We start from the raw sequence: 19,524 nt of genomic DNA on the forward strand, positions 1-19,524 counted from the left end.
ATTACCCATGAAGCTGGTTGAGAGAATGCCAAGAGTGTACAAAGCTGTCATCAAGGCAAATGGTGGCTACCTTGAAGAATCTCAAATATACAATATATTTGTATTTGTTTAACACTTTTTTGGTTCCTACATGATCCCATGTGTGTTATTTCATAGTTTTGATGTCTTCACTATTATTCTACAATGTAGAAAACAGTTCAAATAAAGAAAAACTCTTGAATGAGTAGGTGTGTTCAAACTTTTGACTGGTACTATATGTATAGTTATGTCCCCCACACTTCTAAAACCAACGTTTTGCCTCTGCCACCCAGTCTTATGTGTACCTTCATGAGGTATCCCAGGCTCTTCTCACTGAAGACATCTTTGAGGAAGACCATGTCCTCCTTGTGGTTGGCATCAGGACGCAGCTGGGACGTCAACAGGGCCAGAGTCTCGTGCAGGCCTGTGGAGAGGAGGGAGGGTGAAGGAACTGGGATCCGTCTTTGTTTACATCCTCAGATCCGACGGAGTAATGTAATATATAATGACAGATACCATTTAGCAGACGCTTTTATCCAAAGAGATTTTCAGTCATGCATGCACACATTTTACGTAGGGGTGGTCCTGGGATTCAGACCCTCTATCCTGGTCAACTATGTCTGGGATTCAAACCCACTACCCTGGCCAACTAAGTCTGGGATTCAAACCCACTACCCTGGCCAACTAAGTCTGGGATTCAAACCCACTACCCTGGCCAACTACAGTGCCTTGCGAAAGTATTCGGCCCCCTTGAACTTTGCGACCTTTTGCCACATTTCAGGCTTCAAACATAAAGATATAAAACTGTATTTTTTTGTGAAGAATCAACAACAAGTGGGACACAATCATGAAGTGGAACGACATTTATTGGATATTTCAAACTTTTTTAACAAATCAAAAACTGAAAAATTGGGCGTGCAAAATTATTCAGCCCCTTTACTTTCAGTGCAGTAAACTCTCTCCAGAAGTTCAGTGAGGATCTCTGAATGATCCAATGTTGACCTAAATGACTAATGATGATAAATACAATCCACCTGTGTGTAATCAAGTCTCCGTATAAATGCACCTGCACTGTGATAGTCTCAGAGGTCCGTTAAAAGCGCAGAGAGCATCATGAAGAACAAGGAACACACCAGGCAGGTCCGAGATACTGTTGTGAAGAAGTTTAAAGCCAGATTTGGATACAAAAAGATTTCCCAAGCTTTAAACATCCCAAGGAGCACTGTGCAAGCGATAATATTGAAATGGAAGGAGTATCAGACCACTGCAAATCTACCAAGACCTGGCCGTCCCTCTAAACTTTCAGCTCATACAAGGAGAAGACTGATCAGAGATGCAGCCAAGAGGCCCATGATCACTCTGGATGAACTGCAGAGATCTACAGCTGAGGTGGGAGACTCTGTCCATAGGACAACAATCAGTCGTATATTGCACAAATCTGGCCTTTTTGGAAGAGTGGCAAGAAGAAAGCCATTTCTTAAAGATATCCATAAAAAGTGTCGGTTAAAGTTTGCCACAAGCCACCTGGGAGACACACCAAACATGTGGAAGAAGGTGCTCTGGTCAGATGAAACCATTGAACTTTTTGGCAACAATGCAAAACGTTATGTTTGGCGTAAAAGCAACACACCATCCCCACTGTCAAACATGGTGGTGGCAGCATCATGGTTTGGGCCTGCATTTCTTTAGCAGGGACAGGGAAGATGGTTAAAATTGATGGGAAGATGGATGGAGCCAAATACAGGACCATTCTGGAAGAAAACCTGATGGAGTCTGCAAAAGACCTGAGACTGGGACAGAGATTTGTCTTCCAACAAGACAATGATCCAAAACATAAAGCAAAATCTACAATGGAATGGTTCAAAAATAAACATATCCAGGTGTTAGAATGGCCAAGTCAAAGTCCAGACCTGAATCCAATCGAGAATCTGTGGAAAGAACTGACAACTGCTGTTCACAAATGCTCTCCATCCAACCTCACTGAGCTCGAGCTGTTTTGCAAGGAGGAATGGGAAAAAATTTCAGTCTCTCGATGTGCAAAACTGATAGAGACATACCCCAAGCGACTTACAGCTGTAATCACAGCAAAAGGTGGCGCTACAAAGTATTAACTTAAGGCTGAATAATTTTGCACGCCCAATTTTTCAGTTTTTGATTTGTTAAAAAAGTTTGAAATATCCAATAAATGTTGTTCCACTTCATGATTGTGTCCCACTTGTTGTTGATTCTTCACAAAAAAATACAGTTTTATATCTTTATGTTTGAAGCCTGAAATGTGGCGAAAGGTCGCAAAGTTCAAGGGGGCCGAATACTTTCGCAAGGCACTGTAAGTCTGGGATTCAAACCCACTACCCTGGCCAACTAAGCCTGGGATTCAAACCCACTACCCTGGCCAACTAAGCCTGGGATTCAAACCCACTACCCTGGCCAACTAAGCCTGGGATTCAAACCCACTACCCTGGCCAACTAAGCCTGGGATTCAAACCCACTACCCTGGTAAACTAAGCCTGGGATTCAAACCCACTACCCTGGCCAACTAAGCCTGGGATTCAAACCCACTACCCTGGTCAACTAAGCCTGGGATTCAAACCCACTACCCTGGCCAACTAAGCCTGGGATTCAAACCCACTACCCTGGCCAACTAAGCCTGGGATTCAAACCCACTACCCTGGCCAACTAAGCCTGGGATTCAAACCCACTACCCTGGTCAACTAAGCCTGGGATTCAAACCCACTACCCTGGCCAACTAAGCCTGGGATTCAAACCCACTACCCTGGCCAACTAAGCCTGGGATTCAAACCCACTACCCTGGTAAACTAAGCCTGGGATTCAAACCCACTACCCTGATAAACTAAGCCTGGGATTCAAACCCACTACCCTGGCCAACTAAGCCTGGGATTCAAACCCACTACCCTGGTCAACTAAGCCTGGGATTCAAACCCACTACCCTGGCCAACTAAGCCTGGGATTCAAACCCACTACCCTGGCCAACTAAGCCTGGGATTCAAACCCACTACCCTGGCCAACTAAGCCTGGGATTCAAACCCACTACCCTGGCCAACTAAGCCTGGGATTCAAACCCACTACCCTGGTCAACTAAGCCTGGGATTCAAACCCACTACCCTGGCCAACTAAGCCTGGGATTCAAACCCACTACCCTGGCCAACTAAGCCTGGGATTCAAACCCACTACCCTGGTCAACTAAGCCTGGGATTCAAACCCACTACCCTGGCCAACTAAGCCTGAGATTCAAACCCACTACCCTGGCCAACTAAGCCTGGGATTCAAACCCACTACCCTGGTCAACTAAGCCTGGGATTCAAACCCACTACCCTGGCCAACTAAGCCTGGGATTCAAACCCACTACCCTGGCCAACTAAGCCTGGGATTCGATTTTGATGCATAAAGGTTGCACCTTTTCTGGTGTATTTCATCTTACCTGTGCCTGCTGAGAGGACCGGCATGGCTTCTTTCATGGGTCAGCAAAAAGGTGAGGCCTGGCAAAGAGAAGCAGAGAAAATGGATGAAAAGGAAACATACTCCCCTTTAGTTCTTCTTCATCTCATACACACTGCGTTTTCCTGAAGAGGATGTCACTGGGTGAAAACTGTTAAGGGCTTTGCAGGCAGTTTTAGGTGATCCTAAAAGTACTGAATACTCTAATGATGTGTGTACCTCAGTGTGTGTGTGTGTGTGTGTGTGTGTGTGTGTGTGTGTGTGTGTGTGTGTGTGTGTGTGTGTGTGTGTGTGTGTGTGTGTGTGTGTGTGTGTGTGTGTGTGTGTGTGTGTGTATGTGTGTGTGTGCCTGTGTGTGTCTGGAACAGATGTGCTGGGATCTGGAGAGCGGTAGACTAATGGTGCCAGTACATCCTCTATAGACAGGTTCTAGCCTGCGTATTAGACTTCTTCTGCAGTAACCAGCCAACGCCTCACCTCAGTGTGTGTGTGTGTGTGTGTTAACAAGATAGAGATGTAAAGTAGCGTGATACACTCTCTATGCGGGCACCATTCATCACATTGACTGCTAGCACCGTGTCCACTGTGCTGTGGGCTGCAGGGTATTTTGGCATTTTATTAGGATCCCCATTAGCTGTTGCAAAAGCAGCAGCTACACTTCCTGGGGTCCACACAAAACATGAAACATAATACAGAATGACATAATACAGAACATCATTAGACAAGAACAGCTCAAGGACAGAACTACATACATTTTTTTTAAAGGCACACGTAGCCTACATGTCAATGCATACACACCAACTATCTAGGTCAAAGAGGAGAGAGGCGTTGTGCCGTGAGGTGTTGCTTTATCTGTTTTTTGAAACCAGGTTTGCTGTTTATTTGAGCAATAGGAGATGGAAGGAAGTTCCTTCCAACAATGGCTCTATATAATACTGTACGTTTTCTTGAATTTGCTCTGGATTTGGGGACTGTGAAAAGACCCCTGGTGGCATGTCTGGTGGGATAAGTGTGTGTGTCAGAGATGTGTGTAAGTTGACTATGCGAAACAATTTGGAATTCTCAACATATTAATGTTTCTTATCAAAAGAAGAAGTGATGCAGTCAGTCTCAACTCATAGTATTTACAGTGGGGCAAAAAAAGTATTTAGTCAGCCACCAATTGTGCAAGTTCTCCCACTTAAAAAGATGAGAGGGCTGTAATTTTCATCATAGGTACACTTCAACTATGACAGACAAAATGAGAAGAAAAAAAATCCAGAAAATCACATTGTAGGATTTTTAATGAATTTATTTGCAAATTATGGTGGAAAATAAGTATTTGGTCAATAACAAAAGTTTATCTCAATACTTTGTTATATACCTTTTGTTGGCAATGACAGAGGTCAAACGTTTTCTGTAAGTCTTCACACACTGTTGCTGGTATTTTGGCCCATTCCTCCATGCAGATCTCCTCTGGAGCAGTGATGTTTTGGGGCTGTTGCTGGGCAAACACGAACTTTCAACTCTCTCCAAAGATTTTCTATGGGGTTGAGATCTGGAGACTGGCTAGGCCACTCCAGGACCTTGAAATGCTTCTTACGAAGACACTCCTTCGTTGCCCGGGCAGTGTGTTTGGGATCATTGTCATGCTGAAAGACCCAGCCCCATTTCATCTTCAATGCCCTTGCTGATGGTAGGCTTTGTTACTTTGGTCCCAGCTCTCTGCAGGTCATTCACTAGGTCCCCCAGTGTGGTTCTGGGATTTTTGCTCACCGTTCTTGTGATCATTTTGACCCCACGGGGTGAGATCTCGCGTGGAGCCCCAGATCGAGGGAGATTATCAGTGGTCTTGTATGTCTTCTATTTCCTAATAATTGCTCCCACAGTTGATTTCATCAAACCAAGCTGCTTACCTATTGCAGATTCAGTCTTCCCAGCCTGGTGCAGGTCTACAATTTTGTTTCTGGTGTCCTTTGACAGCTCTTTGGTCTTGGCCATAGTGGAGTTTGGAGTGTGACTGTTTGAGGTTGTGGACAGGTGTCTTTTATACTGATAACAAGTTCAAACAGGTGCCATTAATACAGGTGGAGGACAGAGGAGCCTCTTAAAGAAGAAGTTACAGGTCTGTGAGAGCCAGAAATCTTGCTTGTTTGTAGGTGACCAAATACTTATTTTCCACCATAATTTGCAAATAAATTCAATAAAAATCCTACAATGTGATTTTCAGGATTTTTTTTTCTAATTTTGTCTGTCATAGTTGAAGTGTACCTATGATGAAAATTACAGGCCTCTCATCTTTTTAAGTGGGAGAACTTGCACAATTGGTGGCTGACTAAATACTTTTTTTGCCCTGCTGTATATCAGCCCTCTGATTACAATTAAGAGCAAAATGTGCCGCTCTGTTCTGGGCCAGCTGCAGCTTAACTAGGTACTTCCTTGCAGCACTGGACCACACGACTGGACAATAATCAATGTTAGACTAAACCAGAGCCTGCAGAACTTGCTTTTTGGAGTGTGGTGTCAAAAAAGCAGAGCATCTCTTTAGAATGGCTCAACCTATCCCCATCTTTGCGACCATTGAATCTATATGTTTTGACCATGACTGTTTACAATCTAAGGTAACAGCAAGTAATTTAGTCTCCTCAACTTGTTCAACAGCCACACCATTCATTACCAGATTCAGCTGAGGTCTAGTACTTAAGGAAGGATTTGTACCAAATACAATGCTCTTAGTTTTAGAGATGTTCAGGACCAGTTTATCACTGGCCACCCATTCCAAAACAGACTGCAACTCTTTGTTATGGGTTTCGGTGACTTCATTAGCTATGGTTGCTGATGCGTATATGGCTGAATCATCAGCATACATGGACACACATGCTTTGTTTAATCCCAGTGGCAGGTCATTGGTAAAAATAGAAAAGAGTATAGGGCCTGAGAGCTGCCCTGAGATACACCACACTTTACGTTTGACATTAGAGACGCTTCATTAAAGAAAACCCTTTGAGTTCTATTAGATAGATGGCTCTGAATCCACGATATGGCAGAGGTTGAAAAGCCATAGCACTTAATTTTTTTCAACTAAGGTTATGGTCAATAATATCAAAGACTGCACTGAAATCTAACAGTACAGCTCCCACAATCTTCTTATTATCAATTTCTTCAACCAATCATCAGTAATTTGTGTCAGTACAGTACATGTTGAGTGCCCTTCTCTATAAGCATGCTGAAAGTCTGTTGTTAATTTGTTTACAGAGAAATAGCATTGTATTTGGTCAAACAATGTTTTAGCAACAGTTTGCTTAGCAACAGTTTGCTAAGAGCTGGCAGCAAGCTTATAGGTCTGCTGTTAGAACCAGTAAAGGCTGCTTTACCACTCTTGGGTAGCGGAGACTTTCCTCTAGGCTCAGATGAAAAATATGACAGATAGGAGTGGCTATAGAGTCAACTACAATCCTCAGTAGCTTTCCATCTAAGTTGTCAATGCCAGGAGGTTTGTCATTATTGATTAATAACAATGATTTTTCCAACTCTCCCACACTAACTTTACAAAATTCAAACGTGCACAGCTTTTCTTTCATTATTAGTTTTTTTATACATGAATATAATTGCTCACTGTTTGTCATGGGCATTTCCTGCCTAAGTGTGCCCACTTTGCCAATGAAATAATCATTAAAATAATTGGCAACATCAAATGGTTTTGTGATGAATAAGCCATCTGATTCGATGAAACATGGAGTTGAATTTGTCTGTCTGCCTGTCACGCCCTGGCCATAGAGAGGCTTTTTATTCTCTATTTTGGTTAGGCCAGGGTGGGACTAGGGTGGGCATTCTATGTTATTTTTTCTATGTTTTTGTATTTCTTTGTTTTTGACCGGGTATGGTTCTCAATCAGGGACAGCTGTCTGTCTTTGTCTCTGATTGAGAACCATACTTAGGTAGCCTTTTAACCTGTGTGTTGTGGGTAATTATTTTTCCGTGGGTGTTTGTGTGCACCTCGGTTGCGTCACGGTCTTTGCTGTTTACCTGTTAGTTTTTTTTTGGTTGTTTCGGTTTCACTTTCATTAAAAGATGTGGAACTACATGCTCGCTGCGCCTTGGTTGATTTATGACAGGGAGTTTGAGGTTAGCGAGCGTGACACTGCCCATAATTCCATTTAAAGCACTCCAAAGTTTTTTCCATCATTCTTTATATCATTAATCTTGGCTTCATAATGAAGTTTCTTCTTCTTTTTGTTGAGTTTAGTCACATCATTTCTCAATTTGCAGTAAGTAAGCCAGTCAGGTGTACAGCCGGACTTATTAGCCTCTCCCTTTGCCCCATCTCTTTCAACCATACAGTTTTACAATTCCGCATCAATCCTTGGAGCCTTAACAGTTCTATGGCGAAGGAAGATTTGTGTGTGTGTGTGTGTGTGTGTGTGTGCTTGCATGTGTGTGTGAGAGTGAATCTGTCCTTTCTGCTTCGTCTGTCAACTAACACCAACAACACAACCACATCCATTACACTCAAGTCTGCTGTCATCTGTGGGAGAATCATGACGATATACACCTTTAAACAGCCATTCCTTCTCTGTCAAACTAACAATGAATGCCCATAAAGCTCCCTGGTCTGTTGGCAGGGAGAATTACGGCATGTCCTGGACGAAGCAAAATGCTTATAAAAATGAAATAGACCCCTCAAAATATAATAAATACTACACATACTGTAAATGGAACATTCTCCCAAAACAGATGTTATATTGTGCTTAATTCTTAGATCCACAATCTGCAATTCTGAGTAAAGTACCCTCTTAGAGAAAAAGGTGCTAAGTAGAACCATCTAGTTTTCCCTAGAACCCTTCATGGTTCTACCTAGATCCTTCAATGAAGGGATCTACCAATAATAAATGATTTATGACAATACTGTACATTACATATATCACAAGGCCTTTCTTTGAGGGCCTACTGTAGTTATACCCTAACACAGTGGTTCCCAAACTCTTGAAAGTCGTAATACTAGAATGCACAAGGCGCAATTTTGAAATTGGGTAATTCATCATCAGTTTTCTTCTTGTCATGTCAGTCATTACATACCTTAGAGAGCTATTTATAACTTGTCTGAAATGCCCAGATCAACTAGCCCATGTCAGTTAATGTTTTTTAGCTAGGTTTTTTAGCACATAGATTTTGTTGCAGTGTTTGAGTTAATCAAATATCACATAAATTCACAGGCCTGCAAGTAACAATGTATAGAATTGCAAGGGAATTTGCTTTAAACCTGCCGAATGATGCTTGTGCCCATAGAAATAGATGATGGAGGGAGTGGGATGTTCCCAAATGCTGGAAGGTGAAGTGAAAAAGTTTGGGAACCCCTGCCCTAACACAGTGGTGTTAGGAAACTCCTGGTTTACAGGCTACATCAGGTCTGCAAGTAACATTATGCTGGCTTGCAAAGTGATGTTTAATTCCTATGGATATCCAACAAGTGGAGTTTTAAATCACTCGCAATCTCTATTCAGAATGGTAGAAAAGATTGAAAACTGAGACTACCTCAATCACCTAAACTGTAAAAGAAAAGAAAAAACATCTCAGTAATAGGTGCAATAAGTCAGATTGGATTAGTTTAGAGAAATGTATGCTCTTCATCTTTGTGTAGCATAAAATGTATCAATCAATCAATGTACATGCACAGACATTAAAACAAACAATTCTGAAAATCACCCTGCAATAGAGCATGCTGGGAAATGTAGAACCCTTCTTGCTTTCCAAAGAATGACCAAAGAACCCTTGTCTTCCAAAAGGGGTTCTTCATATCAAAACGGTTCTTGGTAGAACCATGTCTCTCATACAAAAAAAGCACTGATTCCAAAACAGCATCAGCATATTTCTCCCAGCTCCCCCAGCCCTCTCTCTTCCCCCTCTCCTAGCTGGTGTAACCCAGGCATACGGTACAATAAGGTACGGTAAGGCAGTGTAATGGACAGAGTGCAATCTTACACCAGGCCTTCAATCCCCATCTTCACTCCTCTTTATGCATGCCATCTTTTATCCTGCCTTCATATCACAGACAGCCACCCAGTATACACCCTCCCTGACTACTGGTTCCCAAATGGCACCCTGTTCCTTATATAGTCCACTACTTTTGACCACAGCCCTATGGGCCCTGGGTGAAAGTAGTGCACTATTGGAATAGAGTGCCATTTGAAACGCATAGCTAGACTGCGGGAGGCGTAGTGTCACTGTACTGTAGACTATATTCGACCACTGTTGCCAGCAAGGCCAGTGTTAACACAGATGCCACCACTACATCCACAGCTGATTTAATACTAATGAAATGCTATTGAAATTCAACTAACAGTTTCAAGGCTTGATTAAACAACAATTACCACTTATGCAAGTGCATCTTACGCATCCAAATTACACCTATTACACCCATCAAAACACAGACACACACACAGACTCAGAAACAATGAAAACAAAGGCAGATCCACTCAGTCGCACTCACACTCACAGATGCCAAGCCGAAGGCAATTTGGAAGGCAGGCACTTCAAACAGTGAAACTACAAAGGACTTGACTTGTTCAAGCAAAACACAGAATCCTCAGCATCAATTCAACCAGCCAGCCAGCCAACCAGCCAACCAGCCAACCAGCAAGCCAGCCAGGTGAGAGAGAGAGAGAGAGAGTCTTTATTCTTTTGGAATTTTTGTAAGTGTAATGTTTACTGTTAATATTTGATTGTTTATTTCAATTTTGTTTTTTATCTGTTTCACTTGCTTTGGCAATGTAAACATATGTTTCCCATGCCAATAAAGCCCCTTAAATTGAATTGAGAGAGAGAGGGGGGGGGGGCGAGAGAGAGAGAGAGAGAAACACAACTAACTTAAAGAGATGGAGCTGGAGGGGAAGAGGGGGAAGAAGGAGGAAGGCAGTAGACAAAGTAGATGGAGAGATTGATGGAGATGTTTGACACTCACCTGCGAGGGTGTTGATGCTAAACGTCCGTGTCAAACAAAATAAAACAAAGTGCAGGGTTGGATAACAATGCATTGCACTGTTCTCTCTCCTGCAAAGGACTGACACATCAACGGCCCGCTTTGACATCTCTGTTGGCAGAAACTGAGCCTCCACTTGTGGAAGCGGATATACAGCATAATACATGTGATGTACAGTGGGGCAAAAAAGTATTTAGTCAGCCACCAATTGTGCAAGTTCTCCCACTCAAAAAGAGTAGAGAGGCCTGTTATTCATATTCATCATAGGTACACTTCAACTATGACAGACAAAATGAGAAAAAAAAATCCTGAAAATCACATTGTAGGATTTTTAATGAATTTATTTGCAAATTATGGTGGAAAATAAGTATTTGGTCACCTACAAACAAGCAAGATTTCTGGCTCTCACACCCCTGTAACTTCTTCTTTAAGAGGCTCCTCTGTCCTCCACTCGTTACCTGTATTAATGGCACCTGTTTGAACTTGTTATCAGTATAAAATACACCTGTCCACAACCTCAAACAGTCACACTCCAAACTCCACTATGGCCAAGACCAAAGAGCTGTCAAAGGACACCAGAAACAAAATTGTAGACCTGCACCAGGCTGGGAAGACTGAATCTGCAATAGGTAAGCAGCTTGGTTTGAAGAAATCAACTGTGGGAGCAATTATTAGTAAATGAAAGACATACAAGACCACTGATAATCTCCCTCGATCTGGGGCTCCACGCAAGATCTCACCCCGTGGGGTCAAAATGATCACAAGAACGGTGAGCAAAAATCCCAGAACCACACTGGGGGACCTAGTGAATGACATGCAGGGAGCTGGGACCAAAGTAACAAAGCCTACCATCAGCAAGGGCATTGAAGATGAAACGTGGCTGGGTCTTTCAGCATGACAATGATCCCAAACACACTGCCCGGGCAACGAAGGAGTGGCTTCGTAAGAAGCATTTCAAGGTCCTGGAGTGGCCTAGCCAGTCTCCAGATCTCAATCCCATAGAACATCTTTGGAGGGAGTTGAAAGTCTGTGTAGCCCAGCAACAGCCCCAAAACATCACTGTTCTAGAGATCTGCATGGAGGAATGGGCCAAAATACCAGCAACAGTGTGTGAAAACCTTGTGAAGACTTACAGAAAACGTTTGACCTCTGTCATTGCCAACAAAGGGTATAGAAAAAAGTATTGAGATAAACTTTTGTTATTGACCAAATACTTATTTTCCACCATAATTTGCAAATAAATTCATTAAAAATCCTACAATGTGATTTTCTGGATTTTTTTTCTTCTCACTTTGTCTGTCATAGTTGAAGTGTACCTATGATGAAAATTATAAGTGGGAGAACTTGCACAATTGGTGGCTGACTAAATACTTTTTTGCCCCATAGTTTTAAGTATTTGATGTTTCATAAGGACAAGCTGCATTCAGCTCTGCATGTACAATAACTAGCGAGGTGGAGAGCTCTTCATGTACGGTTTAAGCAGGTACAATAATAGCTCTTTACAGGTGCAGTGTTGTAACCTAGAGTGTATTCTCCTATCAGAGTGTGCTTCAGGTTCTTCCTCACCGTGCTGCTGCGATGCTACGTAATTACAGCAGGCTTAACTCCTGAGACAGCAACCAGCTCATGAATTATGAACAGAGAGAATGAAACAGTGGGAGGGTTGGAGAGATGAGAGAATGAGGAGGTAAGGAGGGGGGGATGGATGCCTCTTTCTTGTTCTGTATCTCCTGTGAGAATAGAAACTTCTATTCCCAAGTGCCACGCCACAAGGGTAGTGTAACGATCGTTGTCCTCCTCGGATGAGGAATAGGAAGGATCAGAACCAAAACGCAGCGTGGTAAGTGTCCATGTTAATTTTAATAAATAAACTGAACACTGCAATAACTAAAAAACAAAAACAAAGCGAGAGCGTGAACGAAACTGTTCTGTAAGGTGAAGACACACAAAACAAAAAAAACAACTGCCCACAGACACATGTGGGAACAGGCTACCTAAGTATGGTTCTCAATCAGAGACAACGATAGACAGCTGCCTCTGATTGGGAGCCATACCAGGCCAAACACAGAAATACAAAACATAGAACAAAAACATAGACTGCCCACCCCAACTCACGCCCTGACCAAACTAAAATAGAGACATAAAAAAGGAACTAAGGTCAGGATGTGACATGTAGCCATTTTTCACTAAGAAGCTGAAGACAAAAAGAAGAAACATAAACACAATTCTTCCTTGGAGATACACTAGAATGACAGTTGGTAACAATCTGAAGCAGTAGGCCCTGTACTGTCTTGAAAAAGCCCAGCACAAGAGCATTCTTCGAAATGTGACAGTTGGCAGCAGTCTTGCTGATGCAGAATACTTAAGCAATAAGGCACGAGGGGGTGTGGTATATGGCCAGTATACCACGACTAAGGGCTGTTCTTATGCACCACGCAACGTGGAGTGCATGGATACAGCCCTTAGCCCCCCAATGTGCCGTATTGCTTTTATCAACCGGTTACCAATGTAATTAGAGCAGCAAAAATTACCTGTAGTAATCGGTCTGATATACCATGGCTGTCAGCCAATCAGCATTCAGGGCTCTAACCACTCAGTTTATAATCAAGGACAACTTGTGACAAAACCCAGCATGAGAGCTACAACATCAACATTCACTTACATGTATTATACGTGCCTATTACCTACGATGGGTATGTTTCCTTTTAAAAGTTCCCCTCCTCCCTCTAACCGCTCCTTTGAACAGCAGAATCAGTGGACGGGGACCAGAAATAGGGAGATCAAATGTTAATGTCTCGTTTTCTCATGTGCAGAGACTGAGGTTAACAAAGACAGGGTGTGAATGCCTAGTAAATCGAAGCACAAAGACAGCCGAGAGAACGGGAGCTGCGGAGAGAAGAGAGGAAAGACGGGCTCACAGTGCCTCAACGCACTTATCATGTTCTAAAAAGAACATGTACAAAGAAACATTACGTCACAAAGATACACAGAAATATGAAGTTAGAAAAACAAAGGGCTTCTAAGACATGCACACAGAAAGACATGCACACACACACAGAGAGACAGGCACACAGAAAGACATGCACACACAGACAGAGAGACAGGCACACAGAAAGACATGCTCACACACAGAAAGACATGCACACAGAAAGACAGCTGAGGACAGGACAGGGAAACACGCACACACACACAGAGAGACATGCACACACACAGCTCCACGCAGGCCCACATTGTGCCTGTATAGGGAATAGGCATCGGTACCTTAGGTCGTGACCAGGCGATAATGAGGGTGTTGATTAGAGGCCTGGTTAAATGCCTGGGTCGAGGCCTGGGTAGAGGCCTGGGTATATCTGACAACTCACAGGAGGCTGGTGAGGGGAGGACGGTTCATAATAATGGCTGAGAAGAGTGAGTGCAATTGTATCAAACACATTGAAACCATGGAAACCATGTGTTTGATAAGTTCGATACCATTCCATGTCCATACCATGTCCTCCCCAATTAAGGTTCCACCAGCCTCCTGTGCTGAGGGTTGTAACCTTGAGCTGGGTAGACCTGTCTTAGCCTCAGCCTCTCTCTCGGAAATGCAGGGGTCTCCTAGTCTGACAGGCACCGTACTGTATGACAGGCACCGTACTGTGTGTCAGGCACCATATTGTATGACAGGCACCATACTGTGTGACAGGCACCATACTGTATGACAGGCACCGTAATGTGTGACAGGCACCATACTGTATGAGAGGCACCGTAATGTGTGATACAGGCACCATACTGTGTGACAGACACCATACTGTCTGACAGGCACCATACTGTGTGACAGACACCATACTGTCTGCCAGGCAACATACTCTGTGACAGACACCGTATTGTCTGACAGGCACCATACTGTATGACATGCACCATACTGTGTGACAGGCAACATACTGTCTGACATGCAACATACTGTGTGACAGGCACCATACTGTGTGTCAGGTACCATACTGTCTGACAGGCACCGTACTGTATGACAGGCACCGTACTGTGTGTCAGGCACCATATTGTATGACAGGCACCATACTGTGTGACAGGCACCATACTGTATGACAGGCACCGTAATGTGTGACAGGCACCATACTGTATGAGAGGCACCATACTGTCTGACAGGCACCGTACTGTCTGACAGGCACCATACTGTCTGACAGGCACCATACTGTCTGACAGGCACCATACTGTCTGACAGGCACTGTACTGTGTGTCAGGTACCATACTGTCTGACAGGCACCGTACTGTGTGACAGGCACCGTACTGTGCGACAGGCACCATACTGCTCTACAACCCCATCGCCCCAGACAACAAGACACAGGGGTCATAGGCTAGAATGTGCCTCGGAAGAAACATCAGCAGGAACATTGTCATCATCTTCATCATTTTAACCATCAACCATATCAGAGACTACAATCCATACTATAGCATAGATTATAATGACTCTACTCGATTCGAGGGAATAAAACAGAAACCACCATATAGGATAGGAGCAGTGTTAGCAGAGGACAAATTAGTAGGGGACCTTCCTAGGTGAATGATAAGTATGAATATATAGCATCTTTACAGCAGTGAGAGGAACTTGGTCCCTTACTGCACATAACATAATGTTGTCTCTCTGTGTCTGCTGGGAGGATGACATCACCGCCAGGGCAAGTTGCACAGTCCCATTGTGAGGTCATCAGAGAGAGAGGCACATCTAAGTAGGACCCGGGGGTGTGATGGAGACAGGAATAGGAGGAGGAGGGGGGCAGACACAAGCAATGAGGATGGGGATTTCAATTTGAGACAGGTCTGTGGTTTAGGGGCAGGGGGCAAGGGACAGGGGACAGGGGCCGGGTTGACAGGGGAAACAGGGTGGGGTGTCAACTGTAATAAAGCTAAGTGATCTATGGTTATATTGTGCATCCCAAATGGCACCCTATTTCCAATTGGTACACTACTTTTGACCAGTGGGCCTTGGTGAAAAGTAGTGCACTGTATAGGGAATAGGGTGCCATTTGGGACGCACACATAGACTGACAGAGCTCCTTATTGGCCAAACCAGTCTGAGGGCTTCAGGTATCTACATATCTCACTGTAACTGGGCTGTAGCCATCAAAAGCTAGCTCCTGTCAAATACACTGAAACAAATATTCTAGCAGTATTCTCACAGTATTCTAGCAGTATTCTAGCAGTATTCTCGCAGCACAGTGATACATCCTGCCAAAAGGATTCAAAGACACCACATAAACACCACGGCTTCTTATCTAACTCGCCAACGTCATATTTCCATTCCTACTGAGAAATCTTCTCGATAAAATTGGCATTTCTCCTCAAATCAAGTTAAGCTTACACACACAAACATGCTCTTCTGCAAAACTATGAACTCAGCCAATCAGATCCTAATCTCCAGAATGTCCACAGAGACGGCATCTATTAGTGGCACCCAGTGGATTACTGCCAATATGGTGGTTCATACGTCAATATATTGCCCTTTGGTTTACAGATGTAGATACGTTGAATGGACATTCTCATTCAGTTAGATGGACCCAAAGATTGAGATCACACAGAACAGGACTCACACAGCATTCCTGCTCAAATATGTACAGTCATATGCCAGTCTCTACGACCCTCCCACAGAACTTCTGTCTCTTTCCAAAACAAGCATCTCTCTCTCTCTCTCTCTCTCGCTCTCACAGTCCCCAGCCATCCTTCCCTGCTCCCTGGAGTGGTCCTGCCTGACGTCAACAGGTTCAACAGCAGGAGACAATTGCACATGCTCCAGTGGGCCTCGCCTGCCTCGCTGCTATCAACAGACCCAACAACAAGACCCAGCCGGGCCCAGCACCATTTGTTCCTTCTCTATCAAAACTGCACCCATAAGAGCCCCTCAGGCAGGCTACTACAGTACAGCCACCGTATGTTACCTGCCTACCAGGCTCCTTTTTTTTAGTGTTCCGTACTCCTCAACGTATGTTGCTGTTGTTGTTCTAGCGTTGTCACGGCAAAGGTCAGCGACTGCTGAGAGCACAGATTTCCTGGCTATGCTAATGATGTTGGGTGAGAATACAGTATGAGGAGTGACTCAGAGCATCGCTCCAGTGGATATACTGTACATAGACTCTACTGGAAAGAAGCACAGATCTGTGACTTGCATAGCGGGATCATCTTCTTCCGATGACCACTGTTTCCTTATAAAGGCTCAACGTTGATGCTTGGTCTGTCCGGTTCTTGGTGTGTCTCACCATTAACGAGATGTATACCAGGTGCAAGTTGTGTGCGTCACCCTGCTTGCTTGCTTCCTCCTGATTCAGGGCTCAAACCCGGGACCTCCGCCTTGCAAACACACTTGACCGCCCTTCCGAAGCGTCTTACCAGTCACGCCAAGGGGAAAATCAAGTTATTTGGCAGCGCACTACTTGGTAGTTAGCTTAGACTGGCACACACAAATCTGTGAGGGATGGGTGAGTCAAAACAAATGAGTGGGTTGTCAGTCATCAACACGCCTTATAGTGGCAGGCAAGGTCGTATCGATCTCTTTCTCTCTCTCTCTCTCTCTTCTCTCTCTTCCTGTCCTCACCTTGCTCTCTGCAGTAGTTAGTGAGATGACTAGAAATGGTACCTGAGTATAGAGTATAAAGTTATTCTGTTATTCTGCCATCCAAGGAACCGCAGCTGAAACATATCATTGATTATTGAACTGAAGCTGCCTGGAACCACATTACATTGATGTAAAGGGTTGTAACATGAGAAAGTGCAAATGAATCGTTTCCTCATTAGGAACAAAAAGAGCTCTTTGGTCAAAAGGTCAGCCAACACATTATAAAACAGCATTGGCCACTACTCTAAAAGCAAATTAACAAAACATATCTGTTTTAACAGATTACCGGTCGGAGAAGGAAGCGTTCACGGTTTGGGTCAACACTGTCCGTCCGACTTTTAGGGTCAAATATGCTTCCATTCTGAGCCTGTGGGTTTGTATTATACATTTGGTGGGAAGTGACATTTACAAAGCAGGCACAAAATGTTATGTAGCAGGCACCAAATGTTATGTAGCAGGCACCAAACGTTATGTTGCAGGCACCAAATTCTGTAGAGAGGGGCATGATACCAAATAGCTTCTAACTCAGTATGACAGCACATCAACATTCTACACAACAGTCAGTGAGTGGGTGATGACACGCAGTGCATACAAACTCTAAAATCAGCGAGTGATGACAACCCCCCCCCCCCCCCCCCCCCCCCCCCCCCCCTGCACCCACGTACACCTGCCACCACAATGACTAAGTGATGAACAGCTTCTCACTGACAGCCCTGATCAATAACGAGGTTGGACTGTGTCTTGTCTGAAACCTCTGCTCTACTGGCTACTGGCTGCACAAACACACAACGAATCCACTGTTACTAAACACCGCTGACAGCAGCGGTTACCATACTTGGACAAGGTCCAAATGTGTCTTTCACACGCATCACACGTTACTCTCACTACCAGCCCCTCAATCTTCCTCTAATCGACATACATTTTACAGTAGCTGGGACATGGACCTTGGCAAACAGCCAAAACCCTGTCTCTTTTGTACAATCACACACACACAGACATGCACACACACAGACATGCACACACACAGACATGCACACACATGCGCATAAACTCAAGCGAGCGCGCACACGCACACACACACGCACGCACGCACGCACACACACACACAACATCAGGAATCTCATTTTGAGAACACAGCAGAAGTAGCAGTGCGGTCCAGGGAATCCAAATATCATTAAGCATGAAGTAATAAGGAGTTAAACCTTCTGTGTTAACATTTCACATCCTCCTTGCTGCATGGTGTCAGTCAAACACACCCCTCCCCTCTCCTCTCCTCTACCACGCACTTCAACATCCACACCGTTCTAATGGCCAGGCAGGCTCACTTGCTGGGAGCTCCCTCTATTTCAGCTTTTTCCTCTCTTCTTCTCCCTCTCTCCGTTCCCACTTCCTCTCTCTGCCTGATGCGCCCTCTCTCCCTCTTCCTCCCTCCTTCTGTCATCCTCCGCCCTCTCTCCCTCTTCCTCCCTCCTTCTGTCATCCTCCTCTCTCTGCAGTGCTACGGTGTAGAAGCACCACTGAGCATTTTCCTCTAGCTGACGCTTCACAGAAAGACCAGAAATACCAAACATAAGGAGCAGACATGACAGTAATATACACAGAGATTTCCTTACCGTTCTCTATGTCCTTCTCTCTCTGTATGTGTCTCTCCTTCCTCACTGCAGCCACACTGTTTCTTTCGCTCTGATTCCTCCTCCAGCTTCTGCGCTCACAAACCTGCTGCTACAGAGTGTCCGCCTCCTCCCCTCTCTCTCTCTTCTCTCTCTCAAATCTCCCCTCCCCTCACGGTCCTCCCTCCCCTTTCCCCAGCTCTCTCACTCTACCCATCTCTCTCTCATTCTCTCTGTCTACAGCATCAGACTGCTTTGTAGCTGTATTGGAGCTGACAGCTGGGATCTTTATATTGCTATCTGTTATGATATATACAGGGCATACTGTCTATGGTCAGTACCCTCCAGAACAGAGCATCCATTCTCTTCCATTAACCCTCTCCCTCTGTTTTCTCAATCCCTCTCTCCTATCCTCTCCCCTCTGCCCTCCTGGTTAATTGCCTTCACCCGGCTGTCTTTGATACTCGGCGCGTTCTCGCTCTCATTCACGATCAGTCTAGAGGATGGAAAAGAGACGGAGAGAGAGTGCTGTCCCCTCCCCCGCTCCTCCCGTGTCGGTGCTGTGGACGCTGGCTAGGTAGCGGCTGCTTCTCCTTTGTCCGCTAACGTGTAGCTCTCTCACAGAGACACACAGCGTCTGAATAAGGGGTTCCCCCCCTGTATTCTCATGGTAATACAGGAGGGCAAGTGTTGTCTGTGTGCTTTTGTGCCATGTGAGGATTTCTCCCAGGGTCCTCGGGGTAACAAGTGAGAAGCACAGAGAAACACACCAACACACACAAAGACAGTCATAATTCTCAAATAAAGAAACACATTCTCACATAAACATACCTACACACATCAATAAAGGATATAGATGTGACAGACAGCCATTCCTCTGT

General features: G+C 44.4%; 1 protein-coding gene across 3 annotated transcripts in view; it reads right to left on the minus strand.

Moving 5' to 3' along the window:
- LOC110538129 (MAGUK p55 subfamily member 3) overlaps window positions 1-19,190 on the minus strand; it is a 44,481-nt gene extending 25,291 nt beyond the window's left edge. For 2 of the 3 annotated variants that reach the window (XM_036938170.2, XM_036938169.2), the window contains exons 1-3: window positions 18,647-18,787; window positions 3,458-3,515; window positions 324-442 (exon numbers count right to left, since the gene is read on the minus strand). In XM_036938170.2, the coding sequence (XP_036794065.1) occupies window positions 324-442; window positions 3,458-3,494 (156 nt within the window). In that variant the 5' untranslated portion in view covers window positions 3,495-3,515; window positions 18,647-18,787. Of the gene's footprint in view, window positions 1-323; window positions 443-3,457; window positions 3,516-18,646 lie in introns of all 3 variants that reach the window. The other variant, XM_036938168.2, reaches the window with a different exon arrangement.
- Between the last annotated feature and the right edge of the window lie 334 nt (window positions 19,191-19,524).

The sequence above is a fragment of the Oncorhynchus mykiss genome, chromosome 12 (assembly GCF_057628025.1).
Source record: "Oncorhynchus mykiss isolate SJ-2025 chromosome 12, ASM5762802v1, whole genome shotgun sequence".
NCBI classification, from domain to species: Eukaryota; Metazoa; Chordata; class Actinopteri; order Salmoniformes; family Salmonidae; genus Oncorhynchus; species Oncorhynchus mykiss.